This window comes from Chiloscyllium punctatum, chromosome 3 (genome assembly GCF_047496795.1).
Source record: "Chiloscyllium punctatum isolate Juve2018m chromosome 3, sChiPun1.3, whole genome shotgun sequence".
NCBI lineage: Eukaryota > Metazoa > Chordata > Chondrichthyes > Orectolobiformes > Hemiscylliidae > Chiloscyllium > Chiloscyllium punctatum.
The window spans coordinates 141054517-141078201 of record NC_092741.1 but is presented as its reverse complement, the minus strand read 5'-3'; the positions used below and the strand labels follow the sequence as shown (position 1 = coordinate 141078201).

Genomic DNA, 23685 nt, shown 5'->3' with positions numbered 1-23685 from the left:
AGGAATGATACTTTATTTGATTTGTTAATAGAATTTCCTTTCTGTCTAGCTCTGCAGACGAATCATTCATGTGCATACAATAGAGTGTCATCTATATGCTAAACTTGCAATGTTCAGGTGTTCTTTTCTGAATTCCAACAGTCAGTTAAATGGGATGACATGACCACAATATTTTGATGGAGTGGGTGATAATAAATGAAATGTCTTAATGTTTTCTCACCAAAAACCAGGTCTTGGTTCAGTAAATCTTATAAAGTAGTGTTACATCTTCAGAAGTGATTCTCGAGAAGCATACATAGAGCATTGCAAACTTACTATAGTATACTGTTACAAAGACACTTTCTATTTAATACTGCTTGGCGGATTTAAGTTTTGAAGGATCATGGAAAAAGGAATTTTTCACATTTTGTGGGCATACCCAACTAGTTTCTTCAAAAGATGTGGTTGAACGTTCACTAAAGACAATGGTAATTATTTTTAACAAGGCTTCCTAGAAATCAATGCCCAGTAATAATGGCTTGCCTTACAGTAGACCCTGGTGAGGTTTGTTTTTGAACGACTAGGTTGGTGAAAATTTTCTTGGTTTAGTTGGAGAAAAGCCCGGTAAGAATTAGGTGAATTCTAAAAAAGCTTGCTGTGACCAAGCTGCCTACCTGTTTGCTACTATTTCTGAAGAACTCTTCTTCAGTTCACGGTGAAACCTTCTTGTTCTTTTTGCATTAGTGACTGAAAGAACATCTCAAGATTGTACTTGGTGAGCAAGCTGTTCTACAAGAATTCAGAGACAACCAGACATGACTAGGGGTGGGTCAGTCTAGACTTGATGGGCCGAAGCCCTCTATCTGTACTATAAGGATTCTATGATTCTCGTGACTTGACCACACGTCAGAATCTCATAGCAACAGACTGGAATGTTCTACATTTTATTCTTTTGTCTTTTGGAATAATCCTTTGGCCAGGGTTGTTTTTTTTCAGAAAGCTAATCTCTTCAATTTGTTATCCCTACTTTCCTGAAGAATGAGGGTGTGTGTATGTTTTTGAAGATATTGACAGGGAGAATTGTTAGGACTTATGTTACAATGTGTGTTAACAATCTATAATACTATAGTAAAAGTATTATTTTGCTTAAAAGCCCATAATTAGATTATCAAAACTATTATGAAACCTAGATAAAGACAAAAATCATATCACCAGGCTATAGTTCAACATCTTTATTTGTAAGCATTAACTTTTGAGCACTGCTCCTTCATCAGGCTCCTCCACATCATGGGTTATTTAGATAAGTTATTTAATTGTTCATTTTGGTAATTAGGAAATGTATTTTTGTTATGAAGTAGTGGCTCTAGAGCGACAGTGTATTAGCCTCAGTTGTCACAGCACATTTAAATGTATTGTACTTACAGCAGTGCCATAAGTGGTCTAATGACTTTCCAATCACTTGATATGGATTGTCAAGGTTAGTGAATGAATCTTCCATGGTATCATCTCTGCATTGCTTCATCAGCTTCTCCCATTGCTTAATGCAACAGAGTCCCATCAGGTGCTCAGGCCTAAATGGATAAAATCTAAATACTTCACCTCATCCTTGCACTTAAAGCTACAAATCTCACATGGCCTCCACCCAGTGATTGTTGTATGCTACTTTATCCTGCAAGAAAAGAGCCAAATCGAGTGATTAACTAACTGAGAAATGACTGGAGTATAATTATGGAGGATAAGGATGGCTACATTTCCTAAACCCGAAAGAAGGAATGGCTTTCAACATCCTTGGGCTACTTATGGCATCACCAAACATCTGGGTTGACAGTTTACTCCTATTTTATGCACTTCTTAATTCCAGCCCCATGCTGCTATTTGGCATGATGAACAAACTGCAGATTTGCCAGGGAGGGGACTTCATTTTCCAGCCCATTTTCCATACTCCCTAATTCTTTCACTCTATAATTAGCAGCTTCAAAAAAATTACAAGAACTTACCCAATCCAACAGTACAGGGCTGAGAATATGGTTCATCACGTGATCTGATACCTGCAATCACCTTTCTCAGATACAGACACTGCATATACCTTAAAGATCCGTACAGAATTGAGAGCCTTGCATGCTGAGTTACTGGGCACACATGTACTAAAACAAGGCCAGGGACAATGGATGACTTGTGTTCTAGCTGACTGGAAGGTCACAGATGAGTTCTGCTACAGGGGATTCAGATGAAAACATGAAGGCAGACACTGGGTGTGTACACATAGATGTAGGAAGCAATGGCTGACCTGTCGATCTTCTCTTACTATTGAGGAATATGGAGAAGTCCAGCAAGTTGGTTGAATGCATTGCACAGCTTTCCCTCTTATGTCTCTGTTCTAGCTCCCTGTCGTGGTGCAAACTCCAGAGACACTAAAACTGCATACCTGATTCCTCTTGCATCCTTCATGTAATTAAGCCTGTAATTCCTGTGAGAATGGAACATCACTTTATAGTACTTGCAGACGCTTTGCAATTGTGTTGGCTCTTCAAAAATACTGTCAACGCAGGATTGGTTCAGTTGTTTCTGCTGCTTACAGGGATGCCCAAGCTAACTGCCTTAAGATGTCACATAAGCTGGCAGTGGCTGGTAACACAACGTACACCCCCGTGAGAGCAACTGAGTTCACACCTGTAATCTTTGAATAACAACTAGATGAGAAGGAATTTGTTTAGCTAACGAATTATGAAAAATCAATTGAACCGCTTAAAATAGAGCTAGATCATAGAATTATTAACGTGCAGGACGCCATTTACCCAGTGTATACACCAGCTCTCAAACTGCATTATGACCAAATGCAATTCTTTTGCCTTTTTCCCCATAATTACACAATGTTTCTGTGCAAAATAATTATCTAATGGATTTTTGAATGCTTCAATTGAACCTTTCCTCACCACAGTTACATGCAGCACATTCCAGACCAACTACGCACTGTGCAAAGAAGTACTTTTTTCCCAATGTATTTATATATTTTGCAAACTGCTTTAAATCTGTGCCATCATTCCTGTTTTTTTTTACAAGTGGGAAATTTTAAAATTTTTGTCAAGTCTCATCTGAGCTTTTAAGGAATTCTTCAATCTGTTTTCATAACTGAAACTTATTACTAGAATCATTCTTGTAATTCTCTTCTACACTCTCTACAATGTATTTACATCCTTCTTAAAATGAAGTGCCCAGAACCATATTCACAATACAGCTGAGGTCTAACTAGTGTCTTATATGTGTTCAATATAATTCTTGTTCCTGTGTTCTGTTCCTTTTTATAAAGGTTACGATCTTGTAGTTATTTATTAACTACTCCCCACTTGTCCAACAACTTTTAATGACTTATGAAAATAGTGAGTGTGGATAAGGGGTTTAAGTGGCGATTATGCATTTTTTTTTCGCAATTTAGCGATCTGCAGCCAGTGGGGTTCCACAGGGATCAGTGCTGGGACTGCACCTGTTTACAATATATATTAATCATTTGGAGGAAGAAGTGAAAGTACTGTAGCCAAAACAGGTGGGAAGGCAAGTTGCAATAGGGATACCAGCAGTTTACAGACAGATATTGATGGCTTAAGTGGGCAATGCAGTATAAAGTGTGAAAATGTGAAGTTCATTTTGGAAGGGAAAACTGAAGACTTATTAAATTGAGAAAAATTGCAGAAAGCTGCAACACAAAGGACCAAGGTTGGGGTGGGGGTGGTTGGTGCATGTGTGTACCTGTGCACATGACACAAAACTAACACTCAGTTTGGGGTTATAGGGATGGATTGGGGGAGTGGTGAGTGTGGGTCTGGGTGGGATGCTCTTTGAAGGGTTAGTGCAGAGTCAATGGCTGTATGCCCTCTTTCTGCACTGTAGGGGTTCTAGGAAGCTGTAAAATGGCTTATGTAATATTACTGTTTGGGGGGAAGGTGGGAGGGAAAGAGTAGACAGACTGGTTAACCTGACCTCAGGTGTTGGTAAAATTTTAGAATTCATTATTAATGATGAGTACATGAAAGTGCATGGTAAAGTAGGGCTGAGTCAGCACAGCTTCATCTGGGGGAGGTCATGCCTAACAAATCTTTCAGTTCCTTGAAAAGCTAACCAACAAGTTAGACAAAAGAGAGCTAGTAGATGTGATCTATTTGGATTTCCAGAAGGCCTTTGACAAGGTGCAGCACAAGAGGCTGCCAAGTTAGATAAGAGCCCAGGTACTGACATGGAAAGAGGATTGGCTGACTGGCATAAGGCAGAGAGTAGAGATAAATGGGTCTATTTTTGGATGGCAGCTGTGACTGGTGCAATTCCACGGGGATCTGTGTTGGGACCATAACTATTCACGTTATATATTAACGATGCAGACAAAGGAACTGAGGGCATTTTTGCCAAATTTAAAGATGACAAAAAGATAGGTAGAGGGACAGATCATGTTCAGTATGTGGGGAGGCTGCAGAAAGACTGGGATGGTTTAGGACAGTGGGCAAAGTGGCAGCAGATGGAATACAATGTGAAAATGCACTTTGGTTAGAAGAATAGAGGCATGAACTATTTTGTAATTGGAAAAAGGCTTCAGAAATCAAGCAGCAAAGAGCTCTTAAGGTTAACATGCAAGTTCAGTTGGCAGTTAACAAAGCAAATGCAATGTTTAACATTCATTTCAAGAGGGCTGAAATACAACAGCAGAAATGTACTATTAATGCTGTACAAGTCTCTGGTTAGACTGCATTTGTAATACTGTGAGCAGTTTTGTGCCCCATATCTAAGGAAGAATGACTCCTTGAAGGAGGTCCAGAAGTAGTTTACTTGGGATAATTGGTTTGTTATGAAGGACAGTTAAGGTTTCTGGTCTGTACTCAATTGAGTTTAGAAGGATGAGAGGGGATCTGATTGAACCTTAGAGAGAGGCCTGAATAGAGTAGGCATGGAGAAGAGGTTTCCATTGGTGGGAGAAACTACAACCTGAGGGTATAGCCACAGAGTGAAGAGATGAACCTTTAGAACTGAGATGAGGAGGAATTTCTTCAGCTAGATAGTGGTTCATCTGTGGAACTCATTGCCGCAGAGGGCTGACGAGGCCAATTCCTTGAGTATTTTTAAAACACAAGGTAGGTTCTTGATTGGTAAGGGGATCAAAGGTTATGTGGAGAAAACAGGAGAATGGGCTTGGGAAACATATTAGCCATGAGTGGGGGGGGTGGGGGGGGGAAACATGGGCGGTGATAGTTCTTATTGCACTCCTCAGAAGAACTGTGATAGTGTGGGTGCTTAATTAGTGAAAGAGGAGTCATGATAGAGCATTTGTTAATTATTGATTTAGAGCTTTATTTCTCCAGCCTCAATGGGTCAACTCCTTTATTCTATGGTTTTATGCTCTAACAGCACATGTAGAGTAACCCTGATTTAGAATGTTTCAAATTCTCCCTTATTCTAACTCCATCTTTTAATTTATTGTTTTCTATTCTAATGCTGTGTCTCCCCTATTTTCTGCACCTTAGTCGTGCTCTAACACATTTTTCTGTTTATCACACCCCAATAACCCAAGGATTTGAAGTCCTACCACCTCCTGCACTAAATGTGTATCCATTATTCATCTGTCTTATCCAATTTCTGTACTCAAATGCAAGCAATAGTGATCCAGAGATCACTGTTTTTGAAGTCATGTTGTTGCTTTTCTACTTGGCTTCCTAAATTCTGACTGCAAGGCCACAAACCCCGTCCTCCTTCGGTCACTGGTATCACACTCTCTGATCACTCTGCCTCAGAAGAATGTTCTGCAGCTGCTCTGTGGCATTCTTTGCCCTTGGACCAGGAAGAGAACATACCATTCTGTCTATGGTTGTCAAAATACATCTCTAATTCAATAATTAACGAATCCTCTGTCATTACTAGTCTTTCATTCTTCTTCCTTTCTGTACAATTAAGCACTCGTAATACTAAAGCTCTTGTTGCACTGCTCTGAAGAACTATTATTCTTCCCCTCAAATCAATATCCAGGATGAAATCCCAATTAGCAAGCAAAATCACTTAGGGGACCCATTCCTTACTTGCCTGCATACCCCTAACTTGCAGTACAACCACCTTCCAAAAACGTGCTTCCTATCTGCCTTATGGATGCATTACAGTCATTTATTTCAGTGGCTATTAGAGCTCAAAGTTTGAGTTCACTTTTTTGCAGCCACTGAAATTTCTGCACCGTGCTCATTTAAGTCATGTTCATGACTCCTTATATACCACAAGATGGGCTTTTTGCATGATTTTAGCTGCCAAACCTTACGCATAGATTATAATGGAAATTAGAAATACCCATCAGTCAACTCCTCCACCAATGTTTATAAATGGGATTTTTAAGGGCAAGAACCACCAATTGCTATAGGGTAAAAACGTTTTTTAAAAAAAGCTAAAAAGACCATCTCCATCCCTTCCTCACCTAATTCGCAGCACTTCAGTTAAATACATACAAATTAATATTTTTAGAAAGAGATCAAAATTTGCTTAATTCACCGAATATCTTATACTCCTCTGAATGTGTTCTAAAACTAAACAATTACTTTATCCTGTTGCAGAAAAAAAGACTCAAGCTAGCTTCATTAACTAACTACAACTGTTTCACAGTGAATAGTTTGTCTATCACTTCTGATGTTCCCAGCTCCTGAATTTAAACAGCAACTTTCAGTTAAAAGTTAAACATAAATAAATTTAGATTCTTAGAAAGAGATTAAAGATTATCTCAACTCCAGACTCTGATTTGGAAGAAATATTATTATGAGATGTAAGGCAGTTGGCATGCATGGCAAAGATATTTTAAAAATATTGTTGTTGGAGTTTTAAAAGTTAGCAGAGTTGGTTTGATGGGCCAAATTACTTCTATTTCTGCATTCTTCTCAAACATTGCCCTGTGTCAGATCATTGATTTAATTAAATACATTAATTATTCTAGTCACTTAACATAAAATTCCATTTCCTCAGTCATCCAAATGCAGGTAAAGTAACCTTTTTTGTCTTTTGGCAGGACATTTTGCACAGACATCCACTTTATTTGATAGTGAGAATGATCTGTTATGATGATGGTTTAGGAATGGGAAAAAGTCTCCTTGCTTTAAAAACGACCGATGCAAACCAGAATGAATATAGTATCTGCGTGTATCAGTGCAATAGCTTGGTGAGAAATGAATATTTCTTTAATTTTATATTTGATTTTATAATCTTTATAAGAGTGGTTTGGTACTTTAATTGCAGAACCACAGGTTTCATTTGCCACTAACGGGTAAAAGTTATTGATATACCATATTCATTAGACAGGTGACTAAAGTGTGCAATTTGAAATTAGGGAAACCAATCACAAATGACCCTGATTTGTCAAAATCTATGAGAGAGGGGTTCCCATAAGAGTTAGTTTAATACTGAATGCTTTTGCATTCATTCATTGTCCATAAATGTCTCCCAACCTGAAAAGCATTCATGGACAATCCCAAAAGGATTCTATACAGTATAAAAGTTGACTTTATCCTGACATTATGCCTTAGACTTTTACTTCTAACCATTTCATATCACTTCCTTCTTTTCCTCTATGATAAGTTATGTCTCTAATCACACAGGATCTGATTTTCTATTTTACTTATGAATGTGCACATTTTTATTGTTGTTTCAAACTAGAATCTGATTTCTTTTTTTTTCTTTCATCCAGATATGCCATGTCATTTCTGTTCTTCTCTTATTAATTTTGCACCTGCCTGCTACCTTTCATTAAGTCTCATCCCAAGTAGTAGGCATCACTGCCTTCCTAATTTGGGCTTTACAATTGAAGCATAGTTAGTGTTTCTTTGTATTTTCTGATGGACCAATTGAGGCACTTATAAGAAGCTGCTTCTTATAAGGGGGCAATCTCAATAGTTCAGCCCCTCTTAACCAGAGTGCCAACTAGGATGCTAACTTCCATATGTTCTGATCACCTAATGCTTGCAAATTAAAAGTCATGAGCCTATTTTCAATATTTTTACCTGAGAAAGTCAAAATCTTACTGTGAGTATTGAAGTGATATTCTGCCTGTAACTGTAACTTGTATCACTATTTGGAACACTATAGATATAGAGGCTTCATGGGGGCATCTTCACAATTTGTTCTACTCACTTATTCCTCTGGGATCTATTTTACTGTCTCACTTCCTTCAATCAACACTACATATCTTTATCAAAGAAGAGAATGTTGGCAGAACTCAACAGGAGTGGGAGCATCTGTAAAGAGAAAAACAGAGTCTGATGCTGCCAGGTTTCCTCAGCCTTCTGTTTGAGATTTACAGCATTCACAGTATTCTGCTTTGGTCCAAATCCTATGCTCCAGGTTACTTTAGCCTCTGCATCTAATGACAACTGATCCCATTGATTTGTTTATTTTGGCTTTCTTTGTCCCATGTTATGAATTCACTCTTCTTCCTGTTCCATGATTATCTTCATTGCCTCAAAGATAATGTGAGAAACTCTGAATTAACCCACCCTAGCTCTATCGAGCATTTAGCTGAAGAAAGAGGAATCCAGAGATAATGGTTTGGGAGGATAAAGTGAAGTGATCTCACAATCCCTAATGAGGAATCAGGCCATTTGGCCCATTGAGTCCACACTGACCCTCTGAAGACCATCCCACCCAGACCCACCCCCCCAACCCCACCGCTAACCCTCCATTTTTCATAGCTAATCCAAGTAGCCTGCATATCCTATGGAGCAATTTGGCATGGCCAAACCACCTAATCAGCACATCTTTGGACTGCGGGAGGAAACCAGAGCAGCTGGAGGAAACCCATGCAGACAGTCACCTGAGGCTGGAATCAAACTTGAGTCTCTCATGCTGAGGCATCAGTGCTAACCACTAAGCCACCATATTGGCCACCTTTTTAAGTGTATGATTGGCGAGGCAAGAGTCAAACCCAGTGAGTGTACTGCCACTGAGCTCGACAGATGAAAATCAAAGCATAAGATGTTTCTAATTGTTTACTTCTCATGCATAGTTACAGATATAATCTTAAGATCAAATAAAATTATCCGATCACCAAAAATGCACTGTTATGAGTAATCCAATCCTTCTGTTTTTCAGGAACAAGCTCAAACAATCTGCAAAGTTCTATCCACTGCTTTTGATTCAGCACTTTCCTCAGAGAAATCCTGACAATTATTCTCTTAACAATACATTTGGATTCATTGTTATTTACCTTGTTTAACTACCTTCATCTATTATTGTTGCCTTAGTTCATAAATCTAAGTGTTACAAATTCTTAAGTTTGAAGATGTCTGAATTTTAATATTTTCAATAAATTGAGAAATAACTGTCTGTTAGTACTGTGCAGGCTTATAGTTTTATCGAAGTCTGTTATTGTTCTACATCACTATTTCAATTACAGTGTCAAACATCCACATACCTCCTTGGAACTGCCTTAGGTTTACTGCAAGACTTGAAATAAAGGCTTCAGAAATATATAAACCTGTAGCAACCATGAAGTATTACTTTGTAGAGAGATATTTCTTAAATATCAGGCCAATAGTATATTACTTGATTAATTTTTGCATTTTATAATGCTCAGTGTATATATATCTCGTACTAACAGCAGCAATTTAAATGAATAAGTCTTGATGATGTACATTTTCAAGCCAAATATATTTAACAAAGAATGGGCAGGTCAGTACACTTTCTAAACACCATTGCAATTCTTGCCCTTTCAAATTAGCAATGTAATGCAGTAACATCCTTTTATTCACACAAGTAAAATAGAGACAGTCAGTTAGTTTTCTATTTGTACTCTGATTTTTCCCTGTTATACTTCTCATTAACATTATTTCCAGATCATAGTCCGAGCCATAAAGCAGAGCAACATACCCTTCAGTCCAACCAGTCCGTGCTGAGCATAATCACAAACTAAACTAGTCCCATCTGCCTATGCTTGGCCTGTATCACTTCAAACATTACATTCATGTACTTATCCAATGTCTTTTAAACCTTGTAAATGTACATTCACCACTTCCTTTTAAAGTTCATGCCACACAAACAACACTAAAAATAAAAGTTGCCCCTCATTGTTTTTAAAGTATTTCTCCTCTCACTTTAAAAAATATATCTCTGTCTTGAATTCCTCCAGTCTAGGGAAAAGACGCCTGCCATTCACCTTATCTATACACCTCATGACTTTAAAAGCCTCTAAAGTAACCCTCAACTTCATATGCTCCAATGGAAATTGTTCCAACTTTTTCAACATCTCCTTACAACTCAAACCCTCCATTCTTGGCAACATCTTGATAAATCTCTTCTGAAACATTAGAGTCATAGAGGTGTACAGTACAGAAACCGACCCTTTGGTCCAATTCATCCATGCCGACCAGATATCCCAACCCAATCTAGTCCCACCTGCCAGCATCTGGCCCACATCCCTCCAAACCTTTCCTATTCATATACCCATCCAGATGCCTTTTAAATGTTGCAATTGTACCAGCCTCCACCACCACCTCTGGCAGCTCATTCCATACATGTACCACCCTCTGTGTGAAAAAGTTGTCCCTTAGGTCTCTCTTATATCGTTCCCTTCACCGTAAACCTATGCCCTCTAGTTCTGGACTCCCCTACCCCAGAGAAAAGACTTTGTCTATTTATCCTATCCATGCCCCTCATAATTTTGTAAACCTCCATAAGGTCACCCCTCAGACACTCCGGGCATAACAGCCCTAGCATATTCAACCTCTCCCTATAGCTCAAATCCTCCAACCCTGGCAACATCCTTGTAAATCTTTTCTGAACCCTTTCATGTTTCACAACATCTTTCAGTGTACTCCATACTCTGACCAATAAAGGAAAGCTGCGCCTATACTTTCAAGGAACTAAGAGACCTTGAAGTACAGGTTCAATCAGTAACACTCCTGAGGACCTTACCTTTAAGTGTGTAAGTCCCATTTTCCAGCCGTCCCTTTACCTGCAAACATCTGCGCCCAATCAACCTTAGAAAGTGCTTGCCTAATACCATCAAAATTGGCCTCCCTCCAATTTAGAACTTCAACTTTAGGTCTGGTCTATCCTTTTCCATCAGTATTTTAAAACTAATAGAATCTCCTGCTTAATAATATTTTTTCTCCAAAAGGGCAACCAGAACTGAACACAGTAGTCCAGAAGAGGCCTAAAGTCCTATACAACCTCAAAATAACGCCCCGACTACTACATTCAAAAAATCTGAGCAATGAAGGCAACCGTGCTAAATGTCTTCTTAATCATCCTGTTCAAAGAATTATGTACCGGAACCCCTAGCTCCAACACGACTCAAGGTCCTACTTTGAATTGTATAATTCCTGAAACAAACAATAGCTCACATTTATTCAAACTAAACTCAATCTGCCACTCTTCAGCCCATTGACCCAAACTGATCAAAATCTCAGTAATCTTAGATAACTTTCTTCACTATCCACCATATAAATCAATTTTGGTGTTATCTACAAACTTACTAACTGTGCCTTCTATATTCTCATCTAAATCATTTATATAAATGACAAAGAAAAGTGGATCTAGCGCAGATCCCTGTGGAACACCACTTAAAGAAGGCAATTATGTTTTTGTCTTTACAATTTGTTAGAAATTGTAGACAAGTGAACTGTGACTTTTTTAATATTTGCAAAAATTAAAAGTCAAATTTTAGAGACTTATTTTGTTTTGCTGTTAAAAATTAAGTGATATCATGTGCTGAAAATATCTCCAAAATGTACTGAACAAAAAAAGGCTCATACAAACCATTATTCCCAGCCCGAAAACCTTTATTGACTCAGTATAAAATTCAGCACGTGCAATGAATTAAATTTTACTTTTAACCTAGAGATAGAAAACTTTGTGGAAGTAGTTGAAATTCAATGATACTTTATTGTCAGAGGCTGAAATTTAGTAAGAAAAAGATTGAAAAAACATGCTGGTGGTGATCATCTGCTGGGATTCTACTGAAGTGCATTGTACTTTTTCCCATTTTCCTTATTTGGGTTATGTAAATTCTTTAAGCTGATGCCATTTCAAATGGAATTATATTCAAAAAATATTTCAAACCTTTATCTTTAACTAATTTCAAAACTTATATAGTCTGGACTTAGTGCTAAAAGTGCATAATATGAAAGTTTCTTCCCATCCTATAAATCAAAAGAACCGAACAGTAGAGGAAATTTCATGGGCAATTAAGTGGATAACTATACATGTGTCTCTCAAATTTAAACTTTAATGGAATGGAATTTATCTCTACCAAATCTACTGATTCTCAAAATGATTGTTAACAATTGTAGCAGCCTTTATGCAGAAGATGGAAATTTAAATACACATTTTCGAACTTCAGACTTTGTACAGTATTTCATCAGATGCTCACTATTCCTTCACAAATAGTGAAATCATTAGGCCTCATCCTAAAAATTTGTACAGACGACCTGCATTGCTGAAGCAGGCTTTGCTTTAATAATTGTTTATTACATTTCTGGATGAATTCCAATGTTAAACTGGGATATACAATACATTATACATGCTAATTGTCAAATCAATGCAATGAAATGCAAAAGTATTATAGGATTTAACATTTACAATATATCTATACATACAGTTGCTCTGCAACAATCACCTAGCTTGTCATTATTTGTATCCATTTTACATCATGTCTCAGTCAGGATTTCTTTCTGCTCAAAGTACCCCTCTCAGATGACGACAGTAGGTGGCACCAATTATCCTGCCTACAGATTTTTATGGTCCTTTTAACAAATCATAGAAAGTAGTAATCCTGAATGATGTCAACATCTTCAGTATTGATTCACATTAGATACAAGAATTAGTAAGTTCTATTTTAGTCAATAATTACAACCAAATTTAGTTGAGAGGTAACAAATTTAAAGTTTGCTGCTAACCCAAAATATGTGTCAAATATTTCATTCCTATGCATTAGAAGCCAGACTAACACATTTTAAAAAAAGAACATGGCCACTTGTGTAACAAATCCAAAACTCTAAAAGACTAGATTTCCAATAACAGGCCAATAATACCATTGCAAAAAAGTATGAGATGAAAGTTGACTACAAATGATTTGTACTAAATGTATACCATTTTTCCATTTATTTTCTTGATGAACAATTTCAAAATTCTGTTCTTAGTAATAAAAAGAATCAACATCAATTCTACGCAGAACTTTAAAAAATAAAGATGTCTGCAACAAACTTTGAATATTTTTGGAAACTGATTTAGCTATTTAAACCCTATACTGGTTAAACCATTCAACGCAACAAAATACAGACTATTCGAAATGCAAAGAGGACCCCGAATAACCAAATCTGAATTTCTGTCACCAACTGGTCTCTTTTGATAAACAGCCCTAGGATATCAGTACTGTTCATTAGCTGCCTTTTGAAATTATTATTTACAATACTAGACCCCTTTATTCATGAATGAAGTTGGAAAAATTTAACTTGCAATGGGAATTACAGCATTTAAATAAAGGTAAATCTGGAAACAGTGGTACTCTTGGATTCATAGCAATATTTTAAGGCCTTAAGAAAATTATGAAGTTCAGCATGCTTTATAAATTCAATACCTGATTTATGGAATCTATATCATAACATTGATCAGTACTAGTGTTCTCCAGCTTTTCTCCATTGTTAATGCTACATTTTTGCAATATATTGTGATTTTCAGTATGTTTGTGACAGTTACTGACATAACATTGTCACTGTACATGAACAATTAGCATTCTTTTCATTCCCAAGTACCTACATGCACCATTGCAAATTTACGGACTTGAGAAGTCCATTTATAACTAATCTCCAGTTGTACTGAAAGTGCAAATAGTTTAATGAATATATATTTAAAACTAGTTACTTATAACATCCTCCAGTTAAGAAGTGATTTGTCTATTGAGCTAAACACAGATGTTTTCCTTGCCATTTGCTGGTATGATACCATGCTCCAAATTGTTTTCTCTTCAATGTCCTAAAGGATGCTCAGTCAGAAATGAAGTGCACAAATGTCACAGGGAATACACCCCTTCGCTTCGGGTCTCCTTCAATGTGACCAATCTACAAAAAAAAAATCAAATCATTGAATTTATTTGAATAACAGTGCACAGGATAATAACTGCTTTCATTAAACAATAAAATACCAGGCAGTAGATTTAAAGTTTATAATCTAACAAAGAATGATAGTGTTGTTGAAAATTAACAAAGTTAGTGAAGTTCTTGATATGCATTCTAAATTTACATGTGCAAGCTTGTTTTGAGGAGCATTATTCAATTTTTATTTAATAGTCCAAGTGCAAATGCACTCCAAATCCATGGTACAGGTTTCTTAGCAGTGTATGTGCATTTAATATCACTGTTTATATTAAAGAACCTGGATGAAATATTTAGTTCAATGCACATTATAGAATAATACAAGACAAATAAAACTAATAATGCAAGTTTGACACTTGCCCAGTGACACTGCAATATCTATGATTTGATTAAAGCTTTATCATATGTATTCAAGTACAGGAGTACAAGAGTACAGTGCAATATCACCACCCACAGTGCCATCTTAGGTATGAAGTTACCTAGGTACAAAAGCAAGTCCCAAGTTGTAACATAGAAAAACAAAGTTTAAAGTATAGCATTACCTTTGTTCTTTATGTAAGTAGGAAAATAAAGATATAAAGTTAAATATTATTACATTCAAGGGTTCGGTTTCCTCTATTTCGACCCTCTCTTTGGGAAACCTTGGGCTTCCTGCTCTTGATGCCTGGACACCTCCCTCACCAATACTTTGGGCTTGTTCTGACCATGTTGGGCTCAGGCCCATGGCTGCTTCCATGTACCTGAACTCCAGCTGACACTAGCCCTCTAACATACAGATTATAAAACACACAATGCGGGATCATAACTTTCACTTCTTCTTTTCATCCAAATCATCTGTTTTCAGTCCCTCTACTTGCTTAACAAAATATCCTCAATCAATTATGGTAAGATTATCCTCCACTTCAAAAAGAAGTTAACTGAAATCATCCAACATAATGGAATTGAAACATTATAGAAGTAACTCAACCCCACTCCCCTAAGTATACAGTATTTGAATACTTTTGGCAGACAACTGTCTTAGCTATGAATCACCAGATCTAGCAGAACCACATATAGCAGTATTGGGTTCAACTGTCCTGACAAAGTTGTTCACTATCTCAAGATCACATTGAAATGCAGAAGTAACCATGGTTTCTTTTCCACAATATAAACCATCTTCTTAAAACACTGTTCCCTGCCTTCTCCATCCTCACCTCCCATATGGATAAGAAGTTCCAAGATTCCTTTGTCATTTAAATTAAGAACAAATGTTCTGCTGCTTTCCCTTTTGTGTGTTAAGCCAGAAACATTCCTTATGGATAACCTTTTCCCTTGCACTGAACTTGGCATTTCCTCGTGTGTTTTCATCTCAGCAGATGCCCTCAGCATCATCTAATTCCACCAAACTGTCAACTATCTAACTTTCCTTCCTGGCCCCCATATTAGCTGACCTGCTAATCATGCACTCTCCTCAGGTGCTGACAGTAATTTTATCTCCTGAAGTGAAAGTGAGACTGACGTTTTACTTTGCAGGTTGTGGTATATCAACCCCTGAAGCCTCCAAAAATACTTGCAAAAACAAGTAGTTTACTTACACAAAGATTGTATTTGACTGCCTGTGGCTGATCAACATTTTGAAACTTAAAGCAGAATAATGATAATTCATGAATAAATATCTCATGGTGCACTGATTGAATTAATTGCATAAAAATAGCTTAACCACAACAACAATGTGTTAAAACATCAAATTCATTGTCTTCAGCTTCTGACGCAGAGTTCATCAAGCTTACTCTAAGGCACTTGGCTATGGCACCATCATAAGGCTCTCACTTTGAATCAGAATCACAATAAGTCATCTTCCTCTCTCATCCACAATTAAATATTCCACATTTTAACAATTTGATGATACTTTGTCCGCTAATAACACCTCATGATTTGATTTGCTTTTGTTTACTCACAGGATTGGGGAAGGTGCTAGCATTCATTGTCTATCCCTGGCTGCCCCTGAGAAGGTGGGGGTGAGATGCCTTCTTGAACTGCTGTAGTTAGACCCACAATGCCCTTAGGGAAGGAATTCCAGTATTTCACCCAGTGACAGTAAAGGAATGGTGATATATTTTGAAGTCAGGATGGTGAGTGGCTTGGAGGGGAATTTGCACATGGTGATGTTCCCATATATTTCATTCCCTTGTATGGAAACAGGCCCTTCAGCCCAACAAGTCCACACTGACCCTCCAAAGATTAACCCACCCAGATCTATTCCCCTACCCTATATTTACCCCTAACTAATGCAATGGGCAATTTAGCATGGCCAATTCACCTGACCTGCACATCTTTGGACTATAGGAGGAAACCGGACCACCCAGATGGAACCCACATGGACATGGAGAGAATGTGCAAACTCCACACAGTCACTCGAGGCGGGAATTGAACCCAGGTCCCTGGCTCTGTGAGACAGTAGTGCTAATGACTGAGCCACCATGCCACCCTTCTGCAGCCCTCGTCCTTCATGATGGAACTGGTTATGGGTTTGGCTTATTACCGAAACGTCGATTCTCCTGCCTGGCCTGCTGTACTTTTCCAGCGCCACAGTCTCAACTCTGGTTGTGGGTTTGGAAGATGCTGTCTTTGATGAGTTTCTGCAATGCATGAATAGTACATAGTGTTGCTACTAAATGTAGTTGGTGGAGGGAGTGAATGTGTCAATTAAGCAGGCTGCTTTGTCCTGGCTGGTGTCAAGCTTCTTGAGTGTTGTTAGAGCTGCACCTATTTTGGCAAGTGGGGAGCATTCCAACACACTCCTGTGACTTGTGCCTTGTAGATGGTGGACTGGTTCTGGGGATTCGGGATGCAAGTTACTCACTGCATTATTATTAACCTCTGACCTGCTACAAAACCGCACAAGACATCAAATATTTCAGCATTGCTCTTTTCCACTCATTGTGAAGGATATCATTTTTCCATCAATAATCCATCCATTTTACTCAACACAAATATGAGTGCCTTGTTAAAGCATGCATCCAGAGGTTAGACGATGGATGTTAAACCCCCAGTAAACTGCAATATTGATATAATTTCTTTGCAGACATATGTTGTGATCTCATTGGATATGTGAGAATGAATCTTTCCAGACCCTGAATTACGTGAGCAATGCAGTGTCAGTCTGGAAAATATTGCAAGATATGGAAAATAAGATTCTTGCATTGATAAAAAGTCATCTAATTTCACACCCAAGTACTAATCTCAACTCATTAAGTGCAGTTTCCTATTCTCCCAAGCACCTGAGAAAAACTAGAAAGTGACAATTCATAACAAGAAAGGCAGAGCAGATGCCTGGTGGATCCATCTTGCCACTTGCTTCTCGAGGTCTCCACACTGGACAGGAGTCCATAACATCTTCAGAACAGTGATTACCTGCATCCCCATTCATGGAAGTTAGAACTGGACAAGCACCAGCTTCCTCCTAATAGTACATCTCTGTCTCACTCAGAATATTTATCCTCTTCAAAGCTGCACTTCAGGGGCACAGTGCTTCACATTATAATATTGTCAGGCGACTTTGCAAGAAGGAACAAGCATCCATCTGATGGACTGGACTAGAGTACATCCCAGGGTTTGTCACCTCTTAGTGCTCACCCACTGTGCAAAACTACTTAGTTGTTCACAGCACCCATGCCTTGCTTTGACTCATTCAGAACTTATAATTTTCACAGTCCTGATGTCTTTTCTTGCCTTGCCATTTTGCAGACACAAAACAAAGTAACTTGTCATGGTTCAAAAACACAGACTGCTTGTAAAACTCAGCAGGTCTGGCAGCATCTGTGGGGAGAAAAGAGAGAGGGAGAGAAAAGAGAGAGGGAGAGAAAAAAGAGAGAGGGAGAGAGAAAAAAGAGAGAGGGAGAGAAAAAAGAGAGAGGGAGAGAGAAAAAAAGAGGGAGAGAGAAAAAAAGAGAGAGGGAGAGAGAGAAGAGAGACATAACTTGTCATGTTGCCAGCAGTTAAGGGGGTTGATGTTTCTGTACAGCACTGTGCTACATCAGTGTTGCACCTACAGCAATTATGTGGCAAACATATTCATACTTCAACCAAACAGTCATTCTCAAAGTAAAAGGGGAATAGACCTCATTCATATTTAGGGTACTGTTTTCTGTCAGGGATTATCGACACAGTAAGTCAAGGACATTGTCCAATTTAGTTCAGGGGGTTGTTTGCATTACTCAGGGTCAGGGGTCCACATCATTACAATCCTTGAATTAGTTAGGGAGCAGCACATGTATTAGTTGGAGCTATCTTTCCAAGTGACTTAAATTGGGATGAGTATATTCACTGAAAGTCATGGGGGGAGGTATCAGGGACCACAGTTGTGATGGGGCCATAGGGAAGTCAACTGTGGAGACTGGAGACAACATGCTGGGATGCAGAGAGAATAAAAAGAGTGAAGGGGTGTAATTCAACATGAGGCAGGAGGCAACAGAGTGTAGAAGGGTACAACAGGGGTTGTCATTGATGCCTAACACCACCCTGGTTTCAATGGGGCACAGTGCATGGCTATGTTTAATATCACAAAGCTGTATTTGTAGGGTCTGGGGGTTAAGTGGGGAAGGTGAGCCATTAAATTAACAGGTTGGGTGGGAAATGTCGGCAAGATCAAAGCTAATCAAGATAAAAACCTTATAAAAATAAAAGTGATTAAGATAAAAATACATCAAATTGGAACAAGAAAAACATGGCAAAGACTGATTGTCAGTCGGAGGACTGAGAAAGTTTCAAAAGGCAAAAAAAAGAAAAAGAAAAAAAGACAAAAAAGATTAAAAAAAGAATATAACCAGTGAAGGTAAACTGGCAAGTAATAGCCAGACAATTGCAAGAACTTCTTTACACATGTAAATAGGAAGGGACAGGCCAAGTAGTACTTAGAATCCTTAAAGAATCAGGGTGGGAAAATAATATCGTGGAAGTAGGAAATGGCAGGTGGGTTGAATAATTATTTTACAATCTTCATGACAGGAAATACTCATAGCATTCCAAAAACTTTGAAATAATCAAGGGGCAAAAGAGAAAGGTGGACGTCAAACTGACATAGGTGGCAACTTCAGATCAACTTGGCAGAGTGCTGTGGCCTCCTCTGTGGTCCCGAGGAAAGAGGATGGCCTTCCTCTTCAACATTCCATCCACCAGAAAGTTCACTCCCTATCAGCGTATCATGATGCCAACGTTCTGTCTCCGGGCAGGTTGCAAGGCCCTGCAACTGTGAAGAGCAGTTGCTCGCTGGCAGTACTTGACGGAGTACACATCAGTGACTTAAATACGGCACTGGTGGCAAAATTCCAGAAAGTCCTGGCATTGCTGAATATTTCTGCTGGTGGTGAATGTGAGGTAGTGTAAGTGTGGCACCATAGAGGCATGATGTATACATAATGAGGTCAACAGCAGAGAATTGTGAGAAAAAGGGCAGAACCACAGAGAGAGAGAGAGAGAGAGAGAGAGAGAGAGAGAGAGAGAGAGAGAGAGAAAGAAAGAAAGAAAAAAAACCCTCCATTAAACTGCCCAAACTATCATATGGCTGATTTCTGGTAAAATTAAACCTATGGAATCTGAAAGTGTCCCACATCAGGAACCTGTGTAGTTTACACAGGCCACCAGAAATCCATGCACTATTGATCCATAGCTTCACCCTATTCTCATGGGCACGCATACAAACTCCTGTCAGGAACTTGATGCTCAGAATGGTTTAACATTTGAAAATGACTATAGGTTTTAATTTTATTCCATAGGCTGTTCAAATTAGTACCATATTGAATCTCGTCTTTTCACGTCCTAATGTTGTCACAAATCTTTTGAGCCTTTTCAATCCAATGTTTGTAATTTATGGTATTTCATCAATGTGGCCAGCATAACCTAATGGGTACTCGTGCTTTTTCTATTGTCTGACGATTAATTTCAGAAAACCAGACATTTTGACAGTGAAGTCTTTCAACTGTTTCAGAACAATCTTGATCTTCTGCCAGAACTCTGGACTGTCTTGTTCCCTCAAGCAGCTACACGTTTTAACAGCAAATCGGAAATATTTGCTGGGCTTGAGTTGATTTGACTCACTAATGAGCAGATACATGTAGTGCATTTCTGGTGACTGTCAAATGGTGTTCAGGACTCATACTAATACATGCTTCTCAAGAGCAGGTCAGTACATAGTGGGCGGCACGGTAGCATAGCAATTAGCACTGCTGCCTCACAGCGTCAGAGACCCGGGTTCAATTCCCACCTCAGGCAACTCTCTGTGTGGAGTTTGCACATTCTCCCCGTGTCTGCGTGGGTTTCCTCCGGGTGCTCCGGTTTCCTCCCACAATCCAAAAAATGTGCTGGTTAGGTGAATTGGCCATGCTAAATTGCCTGTAGTGTTAGGTGAAGGGGTAAACGTAGGATAATGGGACTGGATGGGTTACGCTTCGGCGGGTCGGTGTGGACTTGTTGGGCCGAAGGGCCTGATTCGACACTGTAAGTAATCTAATCTAATCTACATGGCCTCTATCTGATGGCATATTTAGCCTTGAATAAGTCTTCCAGGTAGATTTCTTCTTCAATTTTCACATCTGTTTTTCATGAATTCTGAATTTCTTTCTGCAGCACAATCTTTTGATGAATTAGCAAATGCTGATCATTTTGTTGGAAGATCATTTGTTCATCATTCGCCACGCTATACATTGTATGCTTTGTGTGGGGGCATTGTAAACCCTACATTATCTTTGCAACACAGTCTGTGTTGTATCCATGATCACATAAACTGACTTGTAGCTTAAGGCAAGTAAATCATGATTTCTGGAGTGAGAAAATGAAGTCCACTACAAATGCAAGGATAGCATTATATGACTGTCACGTGAGTGTGTGGTGGCTAGTTTGTGGATGGTGCTTATATGCTACATATATGAAAATGCACAATTTTTGGTACAGAGAAAATGATGGCTTCTTTGTCAGATTGACATAGATTTCAACATGTTATTTGACAAACTGATATTTTGATGGAAGAGTACAGAATTAAATTTGGCTCACCAAGAGCATATATATACAGAATTAAATTTAGATCCGAACTACTTGCTCATGTCAATTAGGAAGTGGTTTTATGATTCTTCAACATAGCCAAAGTTATGTTACGAAAATCAGGCACATCAACTTACCCACCATTCTGGATCTTCCTCACCGTCGACAATAATAATCTCACCCTCTGAGAAAGTAAGTTCATCGGGGTTGTCTGCACTACAATTATAAATTGCTTTCACACGCCTTGGTTTTGTTTTCAACTAAAATAACAGAAAACGAGTTAAGTTTCACAGAACAAAGCAGACCACAAACAGAAGTAGAACTTTAAATGTACCAAATTGACTGAATAAATGATGATGTTTAAAAAAAGCCCATATGTAAGGTCTGACTATCTTAAAGCAAACGTTCATATGACTGTACATAAGTAAAATAATCATTTAAATTGTATGACTCAAAAATGCATTGTACAAAACTTAATATTTGGAATACCCACCATTATTAAAGAGTGTTTGCTATTAGCATACAAAACCTACAAATAAACAATAAATTCCCATCTATTAACTCCCCGCTGGATGTAAGTTTGCTCACTGAGCTAGAAGGTTCATTTTCAGATATTTCGTCACCATGCTAGGTGACATCTTCAGTGAGCTTCCAGACAAAGCACTGCTGGTGTTTCCTGCTTTCTATTTATCTGTTTGGGTTTTGTTGGGTTGGGGTGATGTCATTTCCTGTGGTGACACCATTTCCTATGGTGATGTCACGTCCTGTTCTTTTTCTCAGGGGGTGGAAAATGGGATCTAAATTGATCTGTTTGTCAATAGAGTTCCAGTTGGAATGCCATGTTTCTAGGAATTCCTAGAAGCATGGCATTCCAACCAGAACTCTATCCACAAACACATCGACTTGAATCCCATTTAACACCCCTAAGAATGGGACATGACATCACCTAAGGAAATGGGGTCACCACAGGAAATGACATCACCAACCCAACGAAACCCCAAACAGATAAATGGAAAGCAGGAAACACCAACAGTGCTTTGTCCAGAAGCTCACTGAAGATGTTACCTAGTATGGTGATGAAACGTCTGAAAATGAACCTTCCAGCTTAGTGAGCAAACCTACACCCAGAACCTCAACTTGAGCTACAAATCTTTTCAAAACCCATTAACTCCCCATTGATGATACAGGTGAATGAAGTCACTCACTCACCTGCTATCTGGTCTGATCGAGTCTAATTGTTTCAGTCATCTAGGACAAAGGCTGTCTGAAATCTATTTTTTTACAGTATAATTTGTATTGATTTAATGCACATTCACACTGAAGGGTGGTAACTTCCAAGACTTAATTAAAATTACATTTTCCAGCTGAAATTTTCTTTGACTAATAAGTCGGTCTTTCAATTGTCAGTGGTAGTTTTTAAATCAATATTTCAAGTAGCGTATACTGAAACACTAAAAAACTTGATTATGGACTCTATAGTTGAATGAGGCAATTGGAGGTGTAGTGGACAGCGAAAAGGGTTACCTCAGATTACAACAGGATCTGGACCAGATGGGCCAATGGGCTGAGATGTGGCAGATTGAGTTTAATTCAGATAAATGCGAGGTGCTGCATTTTGGAAAAGCAAATCTTAGCAGGACTTATACACTTAATGGTAAGGTCCTAGGGAGTGTTGCTGAACAAAGAGACCTTGGAGTGCAGGTTCATAGCTCCTTGAAAGTGGAGTCGCAGGTAGATAGGATAGTGAAGATGATGTTTAGTATGCTTTTCTTTCTTGGTCAGAATACGGAGTACAGGAGTTGGGAGGTCATGTTGTGGCTGTACAGGTCATTGGTTAGGCCAATTTTGGAATATTGCGTGCAATTCTGGTCTCCTTCCTATCAGAAAGATGTTGTGAAACTTGAAAGGGTTCAGAAAAGATTTACAAGAATGTTGCCAGGGTTGGAGGATTTGAGCTACAGGGAGAGGCTGAACAGGCTGAGGCTGTTTTCCCTGGAGCGTCGGAGGCTGAGGGGTGACCTTATGGAGGTTTACAAAATTATGAGGGGCATGGATAGGATAAATAGACAAAGTCTTTTCCCTGGGATCGGGGAGTCCAGAACTAGAGGGCATAGGTTTAGGGTGAGAGGGGAAAGATATAAAAGAGACCTAAGGGACAACTTTTTCACACAGAGGGTGGTACATATATGAAATGGGCTGCCAGAGGAAGTGGTGGAGGCTGGTACAATTGCAACATTTAAGAGGCATTTGGATGGGTACATGAATAGGAAGGGTTGGGAGGGATATGGGCTGGGTGCTGGCAGATGGGACTAGATTGGGTTGGGATATCTGGTCGGCGTGGACAGGTTGGACCGACAGGTCTGTTTCCATGCTGTACATCTCTATGACTCTATGACTTGTATGTGCAAATTTCAAGAACCTAAGCAAAATAATGAGAACTGTTTTATAAATCATTCCATCTTTCACAGAGAAATTTAGTGATAAAAATTAAACTACTAAAGTAGCTGAAATTTTGATTGTGCTTCTTTTTCAAAAACTAAGTTTGACTAGAATAAAACCAAAGATGTTTGAAATCTTTAAGAATCCAAGAAAATGTTTG

General features: G+C 38.6%; 2 protein-coding genes across 7 annotated transcripts in view; one reads left to right on the top strand and one right to left on the bottom strand.

The window, feature by feature from the left end:
• Positions 1–9311, top strand: part of itgb1bp1 (integrin beta 1 binding protein 1) — a 31203-nt gene extending 21892 nt beyond the window's left edge. For 5 of the 6 annotated variants that reach the window (XM_072561486.1, XM_072561449.1, XM_072561468.1 and 2 more), the window contains 2 exons: positions 6998–7147; positions 9073–9311. In XM_072561486.1, the coding sequence (XP_072417587.1) occupies positions 6998–7147; positions 9073–9144 (222 nt within the window). In that variant the 3' untranslated portion in view covers positions 9145–9311. The remainder of the gene's footprint in view (positions 1–6997; positions 7148–9072) is intronic. The other variant, XM_072561495.1, reaches the window with a different exon arrangement.
• A 2879-nt stretch (positions 9312–12190) lies between these two features.
• Positions 12191–23685, bottom strand: part of asap2a (ArfGAP with SH3 domain, ankyrin repeat and PH domain 2a) — a 195080-nt gene continuing 183585 nt past the window's right edge. The window contains exons 27-28 of the mRNA XM_072561420.1: positions 21224–21346; positions 12191–14039 (exon numbers count right to left, since the gene is read on the bottom strand). Of these exons, the coding sequence (XP_072417521.1) occupies positions 13965–14039; positions 21224–21346 (198 nt within the window). The 3' untranslated portion in view covers positions 12191–13964. The remainder of the gene's footprint in view (positions 14040–21223; positions 21347–23685) is intronic.